Genomic DNA, 15,994 nt, shown 5'->3' on the forward strand with positions numbered 1-15,994 from the left:
GTGTGTGCCCTTCAAGCCCACTTAGTAGCTGGCCCTCAGTGACAGCACTTCTATCCACATGGTGACAAACATGCTTTTGGGATGTTTTTTCTCCATGGAACACGAGGGAAAATTTTCTGTGATATTCTCTGGCGAAGAGAAGAAGTAGAGAAGGACAAAGGGGTGGCTGGGATCAAAGTTTAGAGTTAAACAAAGCAGATGGGGCAAAAGTCCAATGAGAACCTAAAGACAGTTAGAATAATACTCTCCCCCCACAAACTAGTAGGGTTCAAACCTAACCCTCCTCCATACCTTACAGAAAGGTATCCTTCTGTAAATCCCCAAGCATAGAGAAGAGTTTTAAAAATTACGGCTCTACACCACCATTTCTAAAAACAGACAGGATGCCAGGAGCTTAAGTCCCACTCATCCTGCCAAATACACAGCCATGCAGTAGATAAAAAAATTTAATTAAACTGATCTGCATAGTACTAATGTATAAAGACCCTACAGGAGCAGGCTGGGTTTTCAGATGACTGATCATTTTATTCTGGTAGCAGAAGGTGAATCTAAGGGTACAGTGATCTAAAAAATATTGTTGGGGATGCTTGTGGACCCACAAGGGGGTGAGAGGAGCCTTGTTTTGTCTTAGCCTAGTATTTACAGCTAGTAAGTATCTGATGCTGAATTTATTCGGGATAAATTTATTCCGGATTTCATCCTGTCTTCCAGGCTCCAAGCCCAGAGCACTCACCTCTGTACATATACCTCACCATGTATATATTATTTTATTTTATTTTATCTTTTTATTTTTTTTTTAAAGCAATTGGGGTTAAGTAACTTGCTCAAGGTTACACGGCCAGATTTTTGTGGGTGTGTGGGTGTGAAGTATCTGAGGCTGGAACCGATCCCAGGTCTCCTGACTCTGGGGCCGGCGCTCTTACTCACTGCGCCACCTGGCCGCCTCATACCATGTATATTTTAGACTAAATAAGCTATGTACCAAAGAAAAACTAACAAGTTGGTGGACAAACTTTTAATGCCAAAAGATATTTTACCCCCCATTAACGAGTCAGCAAGCATTTATGAAGTGCCTACTACACCTCCAAATTAAGACTGGCCCGTGGCTGGGTTCTCATTCTGCTTTGCATTTCTATTTACTGATAGTACATTATCTCAGAGTGGGAAAGGCCCACAGATATCAGGCTGGCTCAGTGTTTGTTGTCTCTTCTCTCCATGGATATGAAAGAGAGCAGAAACTGCCAAATGGCCACAAACCCTGGGAAAAAGCAATTGACAGGTGTCTATTAAGTGGGTGCTCCCACCCCAAGACACTGAAGAGACAAAGATTAAAAACAAAGCGGCCCCGCCCCCAAGAGGCTTCCAGTCTATAGACAAAGATAGAAAAATTCACATTATATAAAGAATAAATATCAACTTTTTTCTGGGGGACGAAGCAACAACAACTAGAAGGAAGAGAAAGGGCATCAGTAGGATGTGATGAACCTGGAAGAACTAGGGGACTGTAAGGTATGGAGTCAAGGAGGGAAACCATTCTAGGCTAAAGCAAACTATGGATTTGGAAGCTGGCGAGTTTGAGGTATCAGTACCATCAGCAGCAGCATCATCATCACCACCACCACCACCACCACCACCACCACCATCATCATCACCACCATCACCATCATCATCATCATCGCCACCATCATCACCATCATCATCATCACCACCACCATCATCATCACCACCATCACCATCATCATCGCCACCATCATCATCATCACCACCACCACCACCATCACCATCATCATCATCATTGCCACCATCATCATCACCATCACCATCATGATCACCACCACCATCATCATCATCACCATCATCATCATCACCACCACCACCACCACCATCATCACCACCACCACCACCACCATCATCACCACCTCCACCACCACCATCATCATCACCACCACCACCACCACCATCATCACCACCTCCACCACCACCATCATCATCACCACCACCACCATCATCATCATCACCACCACCATCATCATCATCATCACCACAAGCACCATCATCATCATCATCATCATCTACATTTCTCAACATTTAAAAAGTTTAGAGAATGCCCTTCCTCTGAAAATTACTCTGAATTTATTTTGGACATAAATTCCTCAACTTTTTCAATATCCATGATTCCTCCCAAGAGAATATGAACACTGAAGGTGGGTAATGGCTCGTTTTGAATTTCCAGTACAGAGTACAGTGTGTGGCACATAATAAAATGTTTTTCGAATGAATAAATAAACAAGTCAGGCATCATTAGGGAAAATGTCAAAGTCAGCCCAGTGAATGGTGGCATCGGGGCTAGAATCTTTTGTCTTCTGCTCATACCAGCAAACAATATTGCTTCTCTGCTGACTGTGTATTTAAGTGAAACAAGTCTTGGCTAAGAGCAGACATTAGCATGACAGATTTAGAGTTGGAAGTGATATAAGAAGTCACCTCATCCAAACCTTTCCTTTTACAGATGAGCAAACAGAGGACCTTAGAGATTCACTGACTTGCCAAAGATCTTACAGGTAGTGAGCAAGAGTGTCAAGATTTGAACCTAGAACCTCTGAATACAAATTCGGTATTATGTCTGCCTCAGAATCCCTCTGGCTTTGAGGTCTGCTGTCAAGGTCGGGGTAGACAAGATTACTCTGGCTTCAGAGGTGACCTTCCTCGTCCACCTTCTACAGTACGTGATTTCTCTTGAGAGGGTTCTCTGGATGCACTCATGCATCTGTGACTCAAAGACTGTTCTTGGAAGCAACATGTAGCAAAACTGCAATTTCCTTAAGGTCAGGAGTTCTGAGAGGCAAGAGGCCATGGGACTGGGTATCCGCACTGAATTTAGTATCAATATGGAGAACCCCCAGAAGCAGGGTATGGGGAGACGGACATGGGAGGTGTCTAAGGAAACCAGCCCAGGTCAGAAATAGAGCAGGTCAAAGCTCCCATGCTGATCAGCAGTGGGATCAAGTCCCTAAGTGACCTTTGTACTTCTGGCTAGCCTAGACAGGGAGATCCAGTGTTTTGTTTTTTTAAATAAAAGAAACCATTTTTAAAAAGAACAGGGTAAATGTGTGGTCGGTATGGCGACAATTCTTCAAATGCAGCGAAGCTGGCCCTCCAGTAAGACAGGTCTGCCATCTTTGGCCAGGCCTAGTGAGAACCCAACCTTCAAGAACCCAGGGTGACATCCATTTAACAAGGAGCCACTGGAGAAGGATCCAGGTGTAGGGATGGCTTCTCAACACAGTAATTAAAGAAATCGTCTCATGGGAGACTTTTGTCTCCCATTCCACCCCACCCCAGATGCTTCATCACCCCTTTTCTGTTACTTAATGTTTGACTTCCATTTAGGGACGTTTTCCCTCATCTCACGCTATACTCATAGTATACATTGTACTTATGGCTCTGCTTCTTTTGTCCTGCATCAGTTCATATCAATCTTCCCATGTTTCTCTGAATTCCTCACATTCATCATTCTTTTTGCACAGCAATATTCTGTTACATTGATTTAATCATTCCCCAGAGGAGGGGCACCCACTTCACTCCCAGATCACAGTTACCACAAACTGTCACTATGCAGATTTTGGACCTTTGTAGGGTGGATGGAACAGTGTGGAACACTGTATAATGGAACGAGACACAGAACCTGGGTTCAAGTCACATGTCCGGCAATCACTATCTCTGTGACTTTGGCCAAGTTACTTACCCTCCCCAGGTGTCAGTTTACTCATGTGTAAAATGAGGGAGTTGGAGGAGGCAGAACTTCTCTCCTATTCTAGATCTTTGACCCCATAGTCTTCGGACTTCTTTGGGGTATCTGCCCTCAAGTAAAATCATTCCCTTTTCTTGTATAATTCTAAATTGATACACACTTGGATCACTCCACAGCTCCACCCATTGCATATTAGCATACCTGTCTTCCCACAGGCCCTCCAGCCATGACTGTTCCCATTTTTTTTTTTAAATCACCTTTGCCAATTTGCCTGGTATGAGGTGAAACCTCAGGCTCAGTAATCTCAAACATCTTGGCAGCCCCCCAGAAAGCCCCCAGCTATTTCCCCCTGCTCATTTCCCAGGGAAGAGAAGGCTCAGCTTACCTCAGCCCCTGAGTAGCTATCTGTCTGACAAACGAGTTCTTCCAGGTCGACATCCGGACCAACTGGCTTGGAGGAAAACTGCAGCTTGAATATCTCCCTCCTCGTGGCCGCATCAGGTAAGGGGACGTAGATGATCCGGTCAAATCTCCCAGGTCGCATCAAAGCCTGGAGAAGTTAGAAGACAGGCCAAGATGGTTAAGGATGGGGGATGTCATTCTTGAATCAGGGGACTCTATAGAAATGTGGGAGGAAGGAGCACATTTTCTAGATGTCAGAAAGCATGACCCAGAGCACTGGACCTGGAATCAGTGAGACCTGCGTCCTGTCTAAGCACTCCCTAGCTGCGTGACCCTGGCCAAGTCACTTATCCTCTGAATCTCATTTTTTCCACCTGTTGAAGGAAGATGACAATAAACCCACCTCTCAGGGTTGTTGTGAGGAGAATTAAGATAAGGGCAAACTAAAGACATGTTAGCTATCATCATTACCATTTATTATTATTATTATTAAAGACAGGCCACGGCAACAAGTTTTTTTAGATGCTTGATTTTGCGCTTGTAAACCTTCTGTAACTTAGATTTAAGAGTTGTCTAAATCTGAGGTTAAGTGGAATGTTCAATGGAAATACCAATGTGGAAACTCCCTCTGCTGACACAGATCAGTCATTTGCCTTACCGCTGCCTAGAACAGCGAGTGGCTAAGAGCCCTGCCCAAAGCCACAGTCGATGTGTGTTGGAGGTGAGACTTACACCTGGGTCTTCCTGCCTCCTCCACAGCCGGTCTCCTTTTCAACTCCTGTGTCATCTTGTGAAAATAATTAACCAAAGGAAAATAAGACCACGCATCCAAGCTACATTTTTAATCCTTTAAAAAAAATAAAACTTCAAACTAGAAACTCAGCGGGCTTGGGTGATTATTAGCAATGTTGGTGAATCTCTCAGATGCAACATTCCCAAGACTGGCGTTCAGTCCCAGCGAAGGACTATGGGCCATGGCAATGAAACTCTAGACATGAAGTTTGTGCTGTACTCGTATAATCTGCCTTGGGGAGCAAAAGTATTTCCACAGTCCGACCCTTTAATGGAACACTTAGCAGAGCTGAGGAGGCAGAAAGGCGGCCAGCTGCCCCGAGAGTCACTGGGCTTTTGTTGGAGGAAATGGCCTTCAGATGGACTTATATCCAATGTAAATTCACCAACACTTTACAGGTACAACGGTTGCACGTCTGCAAATGTTACTTCTTCTGAGCTCATTATCCTGTGGCTCAGAGCTGAATTGCAACAACAAAAAAAGGGAAGATGTTTTCAGACTTAAAGCACCATGGTGATGGCCTTCTAACTGGTCTCCCTGCCCCAAGTCTCTGCCCACTCCCAGTCACCCTCCACTCGGTTGCCAAAGTTACTTCTCAAAGGGTAAGTAAAGCTATGCACCACTCCCTTGCTCAGGAAGCATCAGTGGCTCCCAATGACCTCTACTGATAAGGGGTTTAACATTGAGAGCCCTTTACAACCTGGCCCTTCGCTATCACCATAGCCTTCTTGCCCAGAAGTACTCTCCATATACTCTACAATCCAGCCACTCCATCTCCTGAACCTGTGGCCTTCACTGCCCATCCCCATCCCAGCTCTCCTCCCTCACCTTTGCCCTCTGGCCTCCTTTCCAATGCAATTCAAAGCCCACCTTCTTCTACAGGGATCTTCTCCTGGTCTCCCAGTCACTAGTGCCTTCCCTCTTGAGATAGCCTTCCATCCCCTCTCTATATCTCCTGAATGAACTTGATTATATCCCCCATTAGACTGGGAGCTCCTTGAAGGCATTTCTTTGTATGCCTTGCACTTAGCACAGGGTTTGACACATAGAAAGTGCTTTTAAAATTGCTTTTTGATGTGACATAAAGTCACAGGCTATTTCCTAGTTTCAAATAATGTTGTTATGAAGTTCTTTAAATGTAGCAACATAGCTGACAGAAACTAAATCCAACCTAACAGGAAGGGCAGAATTAAGATGGCGGAGGAAAGGAACAAAGTGCTAAATGTCCTCCAAAATCTCTCCTACAAAACAATCACGGAAAATACCAAACCAAATTCTAAGTAGCAAAACCAAGAAAAAGGGCATAGTAAGTCATTTTTTCAGCCCCAGGCAGCTTAGGAAGACAAAAAGCGGAGTGTGTAGACATTGGAAGTGGCAGCAGCGAAGGTAGAAGCCCTAGGAGTACCCAATACCCAAAGACATCAAAGAAAAAGATCCCATATGTAAAAAAATGTTTATAGCAGCTCATTTTGTAAGGAACTGGAAATCAAGGGGATGCCCCTCAATTGGGGAATGATTGAGCAAGTTCTGGTACAGGGTTGTGATGGAAGACTATTGTGCTATAAGAAATGATGAGCAGGACAGTTTCAGAAAAACCTGGGAAGACTTATATGAACAATGATCCACCACAATTCTGAAGAACTCTTGATGAAAAATGTTACCCACTTCTAGGGGGAGAAGTGATGAACTCTGGGTACAGAGTAAAGCAGATTTTTTTTCCTCTTTATTTTTCTTTTTCAACATGGCTAATGTGGAAATATGTTTTGCATAATTTCATATGTATAATGGGTATCATATTTCTTGTCTTCTCAATAAAGAGTAAGAGAGACGGTGAAAATTTGGAACTAAAAATAAAAAAATAAAATTAATATACTAATTTTAAAAAGTATTAAGTCAACACTTAAAAATGTAATCACCCACCAATACAGAAACATCCCTTACTAATGTAGGTTGGCACCTTCTCTGCAACAATATAAGGAAGGCTCTTAAATCATCTCTCTATAATCTATTTTTCAGGTCCATCATTTTTTGAAGAGATATTTCACATTTCCTTCTATTTTTTTAGTCTTTTGATCTTTACTTATTGCTTCTTGGTGTTTCACAGAGTTATTAGCTTCCACTTGACCAATTTTTATTTTTATTTTTTTAGTGAGGTTTAGTACTTTTTCTACTAACCTGTTGTTTCTCTTTTCATAGTTTTCTTGTATTTCTTTTCCCATTTTAACTCTATGACTCTTATTTGATTTTTATAAATTTCTTTTGCCCTTTTGGAATCTTTCTTTAGCTTTTCTAGGAATTCTTGTTGTGCTTGTGTCTAATTTGCGTTTTTCTTTGAGGCTTTGTTTGTAGAGATTTTCAAGTCACTATTTTCTTCTGAGTTTATATCTTGAGCCTCCTTGTCACCATTAAAGTTGTTGGGTTTTTTTTGTGATTAGGAAAAAAAATAACATTTCTATTACCTAAAACCTACCACTGCTACTTGAAAGGGCACCACAATCTACTGCCTTTTCCCACAATCTGTGTAACTGTCTAGATCAGGGGTTCTTCATCTGGGGGCCATGAATTCATTTTTAGAAATATTTTAATGACTGTATTTTGATATAATTAGTCTCTCATGTAATCCTATGAATTTATTTTATGCATTTACAAACATTACTCTGAGGAGGGAACCAGAATGACACAAAACAAGCTAAGAATCCATGGCCTAGGCTAAACTCTGTTTCTTGGCCACTGGAGTCCTCCTTATTCTGTATCCGCCTTTGGGAATATGGGACTCTCAAGGGCAGGGACCACTCCATTCTCACATCTGTATCCCCATCTCCAGCATAGTGAGTGACATGTAGTAGGAACTTTTGTTGACTGACTGATTAGTTGAAACTGTAAGTGTTTATGTCTGAGAGGGCACAGGAAAGGAGAGGAAAGGGAAAGAAGGAAGGGAAGGGGAAGGAAGCTCATATTAGACTGAGCTTTGTGAGAACCAAAGCCACCTTTTTCCTTTCTTTGTATCCTCAGCACTTAGCAAGGTGCTCTGCACATAGTAGGTCCTTAACAAATGCTTATTGACTGACTGACTGAAAAGAGATCTAATAACTGTGGAAGATCAATAATTGGAACAAAAAGAATTGGGTCCGACACTAACCACATGACCTTGGACATGTCACAGAGGATCAAAGATCCCATGATATTACCTGTCGTATTTGTCTCAGGCTTTTTAGAAAATCCAAATGAGAAAATCATGTACCAAAAAGGACAGTGAAAGGCAGCATGGTTGTGATCAGCAGAGCTGGTTTTGGAGTGACCCTGGACAAGTCCTTGACCTCTCACTGCCCCCAGGCAATTCCCTACTACTATAAGGGGCCACCTGCTTCCTTATCCAGGAGTTCTTTAAACCAAGAAAAAAACACAGCCCCAGGTCCAGTCTCCGTCCTTATCCCCTTTTAATACATCTGGAAAAGTTTGGAAATTCTAGGCTATTTTTAAGCATCCTTTGCCGGTAGTGTGACTGTCTATGAGGGTGGAACATGGACACCACTTCCATTGTTTGCTTCAGGGAATACTGCTCAGCATGACGTCCAGGTTGTTTTTAAAGTCACAGCTGACCACGGGCAATGCAGGGTGAATTACAGCCTGCTACAAATATCGCCTGGTGTGCTGGGCTGATGGCCAGTGAGGCTTTTTCCTGCCTGATCTTGTCAGTGAAAGTTCGGCTGAAAAAATAGTAGGAAAAGCAGCTTCCTTCCTGAGAAACCCCAATGGTGCTAACACCCTTCCTAAAGGTTCTTTAAAAAGACTGTTCTGGTCTATCCAGGCAGAGCAAAGCAGCCTGAGTGAGAAGACAGCCCCCACTGGTAAAGGAACCACAACATGCAAATCTCAGGGGAGACACCCCCCAGCTTTCTCAAGCACTTCTGCCTGCTGGCTGGAGGGAATCGAGTACGGTGGCATCAGAGCTCCCAGCCCTAGTACAGAGAGCAAGCCTTTTCTGGAATCCTCATTCAGGCACAGAGAAGCTTGGCCATCCCCAGCGGGAGAAGTGGCATCCTGGCAGCTCATTCCACCAAAGCCCAAGGAAATCCTCACCAGGGTCCTCCATGAAATCTCCACACCTCCTACAAACTCTCATAAGGCACCTACTGTGGGCCATGAATGACATAAGGTGCTAAGTCAAGAAATGGGGAAAGGACAGGAAGACCTCCACTCAACATGGTGAACTGATGTTCCCCAGGGGACTCAAAGGAAGACCTGGGTGAGGACAGCAGAGGACAGGAAGGCATGAAGGACTGCGATCTGTATTCAGTGGAGGAATGACCACCAATTCACCCACGTTAAGCTAATGATTTCCAGAGCCTAGCTCTTCGTCAATAGCTGCCATCTTGAATTGTTAGAGAAAAGTTTAAGAAGCAATGGGACAAGGGGTTGTGGATTACCCCTGTAGATGTTAGAGGCAAGGGTAAATAGATTCTCTTGAAGAGATGAGTTATGGACACACCAGCCTCTGAAGGCAGGGTCAGCCACTCGGGGACCTCTGGGGATGACACCTACCTCCAGCCCCATACTAATGGAGGTTCATTATTATTATTATGGTTATTTAGCAAGTCTTCTCCACTCACAGAGGCAGTGGCTGGAAAGCCGCCCTCACTACCACTAAGGCCCTTAACCTCTCAGGGCTCTATCTACTTTCTAAAACCAGAAGTTGTGGAGAAGGTGGCCACCTGCATGGATAGAGGATTAACCAATGGAATCCGGAGGTCCAATCCCTATCCGTATCCCCATCCCATTGAATGAATTGTGCATAGCGCTGCAGTTTCAATATCTAGTCAGGGTCTCATCTGTGACATAAGTCCTATCTATGTACTGCTTTAGGGTTTGAAAAGCAAACAACTTAGTGAGACCTGACTGTCTTAGGGTCTCAGGCAGGGCCATGTCATCCAACGCTCTCATTTTACTAAAGATGCCTAGGAAGAACAAATGACAATCAGATCCTGGATTCTAGGACCTCTGAGGCCATCTCATCTAACTTCCTCCTTGTACAGAGGAGAGAACTGAGTCCCAGAGAGGTGTGATGTGCCCTGGGTCACAACAGGAGCGAAGACCTAGAGTGGGAAGGGGCCTTGGAGGCCCACTGAGGCACAGGGAGGTTAAAAGAACATATCTGCCTTGGTTCCACGGACAAGCTTCTCACTGAGCTGTCTCTAAGGTTCTTCTTTTGGAGGAAATGAGCAATGACTCCAGAGAGAAGAGTGTCTCCGGTAAAAACATGGGACAGCCAGTGAATGCCTTCAGAAGAGGCCATTCTGGAGCCGAAGCCGGCTGCTTCACTTGGTGGTCCAAGTTCTCAAAGCAGAGAGGGCCAGAGATCAGGCCAGTCAAATAATCTCCCCTCGATGGATCCATCAGTATTTATAACCAAAATGTAGATGTGTCAGAAGAGCCTGTAACTCACAGCCATTGGACAGAAGCGAGGGAAGAACTGGGCGTTCGTTCCCATGTGAGGTTTACGGGGTTCTGGGGCACTGGGCACAGCAACATTTCCTGTGCTGGTGAAGTCCAAACACCATGGCCTGAAACAACTCGCTGACTGACCTCCTCCTCACGGCTCACCATTCAATCACATCACACCCAGAATGGCTCGGACTTCACAGGTCGTTTGCCAGATCCACTGCAGGGCAGACAGATGACTTCTGGGGCTGTTGCCATCCTGGAACATGACCAATGGCTGGCAATGGGCAACCTGTGTCTTTGTGAAATCAGATTTCACAAGTATCCAGGCTGACGATGTTATTAAGTATAATGCTCATATGCCATAGTGTCTCCATTAAATGCTTCTTTATGGTATGAAGTTGTGATCTTGAAGGCCATACCTGTGGAGCACAAGTTCTAAAGGATCTGACCAAACTGGGAAGACCATGAGTGTCCCTGATGAGCTATTTCGGTCACTGAGGACCTGCTTCTAAGTCTCATTGCCAGAAAGGCCAATGAATTTGATGAGGTGGTGTTACACAAGGGCCAAAGACGGTAAACTGATGCATTTGGGATCTGTTTGGTGAAGGGAGTATCCCTACAGATGCAATAACTTATTTCTGAAGTCCTGAAGTATATGACAGTAAGAGAGAAAAATGTTGGGAGATGAGAGGCGTCAGTCGAAACAGCCATGCCCGCAGATGTCTCTATATAATGTATAGACAGATAAGCAGCTGGGTCGTGCAGAGGACGGAACACTCATTGAGCCTAGAGTCAGGAAGAATGGGGTCCAAATACAGCTTCAGACGCTTACTGGCTGTGTGATCGCGCGCAAGATGCTTCATCTCTGTCTTCCTCATTTTCCTTAACTGTATAATTGGGCATATAACATAGCACCTACCTCCCAGGTTTGGTGTGAGGATAAAATTTGTAAAATGTTGTGCAAACCGTAAAGCATTATATTAATTTAATATATATTTAGTAAAATAATATTAATAAAATCATGGCCATTTACTCCTCCACCTCCCACTACTACCACCACAACTACTACTACTACTACTAACCACCACCACAAAGTATGAGTAAGAACCAAGATGAATAAGACACACTGAATTAAGGCAATAAATAAGACCTCCTAGGGATCATGGGGACTGCTTAGGAAGTACACAACACACTGAGAAAAAAGACCATAGGTAAAAATTGAGGAGGGGGAGTAGCTTGATGTCTGTAAAAAAATCCAGGACCCCGAAGGGGTAAGTACAGCAGACTAAGGCCAATGGAGGCTGAATGAGAAGTGACATTGTCCCCAGACATTATTTGTACAGAAAGAAGCAGAAGATAAGGAGGCTGGGAAACGGATCGCTGTGATGGGGAACTTCAGTTATCAGGGCATTTGCCAAAACTGATGGTTTCTTGCCTTGCCTTCAGCACAAGTCCCTCCTTCCAAAGGCTTCCAAAAGACTTTCCAGAGGTGCAAAGAAGGGAAAGTCTTTTCTGGCCCCGATTCTCAGGTTGAAGAAGGCAAAGAGAGACAGAAAGATAAAAATTATGCTCAGATAAGGGATTCTGGAGCTCTTGAAGATCCAAGTGGAAGGCTCATGTGCAAAGGAGAGACCCAGGATAGAAGCATCCCTGTGAGTAGCTGACATGGACTAGAAGAAAACATCACAGGAGCGGGGGAAACTGAGGCACTGGGAAATTAGAATACCTTATGTACTGAAGTCTCTAGAATGGGGACAGAAGATGGGGTAGAGTTCCATATACTCAGGCACGGGCATATGCATAAACACAAGCGAGTCTGTGGAAGAGATATTGTCTTCCATGTGTCTTAAACTACTGCAGAATTCATTTGCTGGCCTAGAGATGGGGGTAATTTTTTTTCTTTCTTTCCAGCTAAACAGGGCTATCCATCACATCACGGGGGAACTTCCTGTTTTCAAGCAGCCAAAGAGGCCTGACGTCCAACTCAAACACTGGGCTTGGCAAGAGACCCCTGTGCTGAGAGATGCCTTTAGAGCCATTTTCCCCTCCCACCTGAAGGCTCAATGTAAAAAGAGAGGAGCTTGCTTCCCACTCCCTCCCAGCTTCATCTCCATCAAGGGAGCAAAATACCATGAACACAACAGCTGGGTGACAAAGGTTACCACAGCTCTGACAGATGCTGCTGGGTAACCCCAGAATGACATGGGTAAGGGGGAGAAAAGGGCCCCATGGGGAAACAAAAACTGAACTCCACCCAAACAGTACACGTCTTTACCAAAAATATAGAAGGCTGCAGCAAAAAAAGTCAGCCACAATAGGTAACCCAGTCCTTTTTGTAGCTAATTTGGGCCACTGGCCATTAGCTAAGCAGTAAGGGAGAGGAGAACAGACACTGGTCCTAATGTCACAGGACATACAACAGCTGCGCAGTTCTAGGGAAGTCCCTTCCTTGTCCTGTGCCTCAGTGTCCTCACCTGTAAATCAGGATGACATTGTCTGTCCGGCAGGGTTACTGTGAAGGAAGTGCATTGCAAATTCTCTCTGTAACCTTTCAAGGTTTTGTGAACCTTAAAGGGAAAGGTTAGAAAAACAGAACCCTATGAATGATTAAATTAGCAAGGGGGACGAGTCATCAACAAAACAGTTGCCTCGTTTTCAGCGACTTAAAACAATGAATGTAACTTCAGCCTGTTCAGTGTCATACTCTGGCTACAGGTCACTGTCTTCCAAATTTTTTGTGTGTTCTTTTGCTTTAGGACAGTTGTGTTTGGTAAAAGCGATGACAAGGGGCTTTCTGGGTTATCAACGTTTTCGGGGTGAGACAAAGTAGATCATTGATTTTTATGCACGACGACAGTTGACAGATTCAGAGAAATGTAAGATTTTGAGTCTTATGCAAAGAGCTCAGGAATTAAAACCAGGGTGTGACCAGGGTTGGAGACCCACCGCTCAGTCAAGCACTTACTATATGCCAAAGCACCAGACACAAAAAGGGTCAAAAATTGGTGTGAAAACACTTAGAGCATCGCTTTTTGTAGTGGGAAAGAAGTGGGGGGAAAAAAAGCCAATGACCATCATTGGCGTGACAAGTTGAGGTGCATGAATACAAGGAAAACTGAGATGAATTAAGAGAAATATATGACAGTGAATGAGATTTACATGAACTAACGCAAAGTGAAGGGAGCAGAACCAGGACAATGTGGATCGTGACCACAACAGGAAATGAGAACACACCTCCCTTCCTTCTTTACAGAAGCGGGGCTCTGGCTGCCGTCAGACTGGCTTGACTTGGTTAGTTTTCACAAACTGATTTTTTTGTCTTTTTTGGATTTTGTAACAAGGGATGTTATTAGAAACAAAAGTGATGTAAAACCACAATATGCCAATAATAATGTAAAACTAGCTGGGCAACTGTGGGTAAGTCACAGCCACTTGGAGACTCACTCTCCTCACCTGTAAAACAGGGACAATTGAAACAGTTGTTGTGAGGACCCAGTGAGAGCGTATATGTAAGGTGCACCCCCGACCTTAAAGTGCTCTGTGCTGCTGACGATGACGCTTCCTTCAAGACCCAGATAAAACTGCACCTTCTGCAAGGGCCTTCCTCCAAGATTATCTCCAATCTATGCTGACCATCCTTTGTTTGTTCATATGATTAGTTATGTGTGGTCTCCCCTCATTAGAATGTGAGCTCCTTGAGGGCAGGAACATTTTTTTTTGCCTTTCCCCATATTCCCAGAGTTTAACAGAGTGCCCAAAGAACAGAAATCTAGAACAGAGAAGGAAGATGAGTAACGAAGAGAATGATGGAAAGAAATCCTTTTTAGAAAAGGGTGCAGAAAGTGAAATTAAAAAAAAAAAAACATAACAAGGAGGGAGAGAAAAGGAAGGCTGATAGTATTTGACTACCTAACCCAACACAATAAAAGTTAGAGTCAATAAAGGGTAGTTGAAGAAAAGATTAAAATAAATTGGAGGTTAAATAGGACAATTCTCAAGAACTAGTTAACCAAAGAATACAACATTGGTTTTTAATTCAACCTCTACTTGAACTGGGATTTCAAATACATATAAAAAGCACCCTGGGGAAAGAAAATTGGTACAGAAACCAGGACTGAATGGGCCTCTTTGGCTCCTGAAATCCTGTGTTCTCTAACAAACCCAGACCTTTCTACCGTTTGGACCGATATGAGGGAGGAACATGAGGCGGTCTCGGAGTCCCTTCAGGATCTATAATCTTACGCCACGGACACACGCAGCACCCAGAGGCCACATAGGAAGGAAATCAGAGACCCTGAGGCAGAAGGAGGCTCTGTATCCCTCATGCATACTAGGTGTTTAATAAATGTTTGTTGAATTTATGTGAATTCAGGCCAGCAAGTCCAAATCTTTCATTTTACAGATGAGAAAACCAAGAGCCAGCATGAGGGGAAGTGAATGACTGCTTCTAATAAATGCCCTGCAGGAAGCCACAGGTGAAATATCTGGTACAGCCCTGGCCCAGCCTCCCGCTCACTGCTGTCAGCTAGCTCTCTGGGGCTGTTAAGCATGCAAAGAATTAAGGAGCAGGGGTGGGTGGGAGGGGGGCTCTTTGCATTCATGGAAACAACATTCAGAAACAGCCAGCTGGAGTCCCGGAGGAAGTCCCCTGACAGAGTGAAAAGGCCACAGCACCAAAGATTGAAGCCATGTGTGTGTGCCGAGCAAACAGCAAACTCTGCTGTGGGATCTCCAGGGGCTACAGGCTCCACAGCAGGGCTGGTGGGAAAATCCAGGCTAGAATGTTAAACCTTTGTGAACCAGCCCGGCCACTTACCAGCCAATCCCAGGAAGTTCAGAAGGATTTGGAAAAAAACAAAGAACACACACACCCCTAAGTATGGGGCCCCCTCTCCCAAAGGTGCTGTTAAAACAGCGCAATGTAAAGGCTACAAGTCAATTTTGGGGGGACTCCAGGAGGGATCAAAGAAGTCCATCTTTCCATTCCAAGACAAACGTGTTTCTCAGAAGGAACCGTGGAAGACTGGAGGTTAAGAGAAAGAATAAGGGTCCAATGAAGTAGCCCTTATGATTAGGCCTGTCTCTGATGCAAAGGTACTTTCATTGTAAAAGGGAGAGCTCAGTTCCAGGGGCACTGACCCATTACAGATTGTGGCATTGAGGAAATTCCAATAGACACGGTCAGAATGCAGCATGGGGACTGACCATTTGAGCTTTTTGTTCTTGCTACGGGATCTGCCAACCTTCTTCCCTACATATATTTTCTTCGTAATATCTTTTAATTCAAAATAGATAATAGCAAGCATTAAGTTCTGTACAAATAGTATCTCATATGACCCTCACTACAACCCAGGCAATATCATGATCCCCATTTTACAGATGAGAAAATGTTAGCAGAGGTTAAGTGGCTTGCCCAGGGTCACACAGCTAGTCTAAGTCCAATATTCTATCCACTGAATTAGTTGTCTTATAAAGATTAATTAATTTAAACACAAGTAATTACTAAGTAAGTTTGACTGTATTAACATATCACCTGGTATATACCAACCACTTTGTCCGTCCTTCCTTCCTTCCTTCCTTCCTTCCTTCCTTCCTTCCTTCCTTCC

At 44.1% G+C, this 15,994-nt stretch overlaps 1 protein-coding gene across 1 annotated transcript in view; it reads right to left on the reverse strand.

Moving 5' to 3' along the window:
- AFG2A (AFG2 AAA ATPase homolog A) overlaps positions 1-15,994 on the reverse strand; it is a 205,478-nt gene that overhangs the window by 44,602 nt on the left and 144,882 nt on the right. Inside the window, exon 15 of the mRNA XM_069104864.1 lies at positions 4,137-4,301. Within this exon, the coding sequence (XP_068960965.1) occupies positions 4,137-4,301 (165 nt within the window). The remainder of the gene's footprint in view (positions 1-4,136; positions 4,302-15,994) is intronic.

This window comes from Petaurus breviceps, unplaced genomic scaffold (assembly GCF_028583685.1).
Source record: "Petaurus breviceps papuanus isolate PSGF00001 unplaced genomic scaffold, PetGlider_PUasm1.0 689, whole genome shotgun sequence".
In the NCBI taxonomy this organism is placed as follows: Eukaryota; Metazoa; Chordata; class Mammalia; order Diprotodontia; family Petauridae; genus Petaurus; species Petaurus breviceps.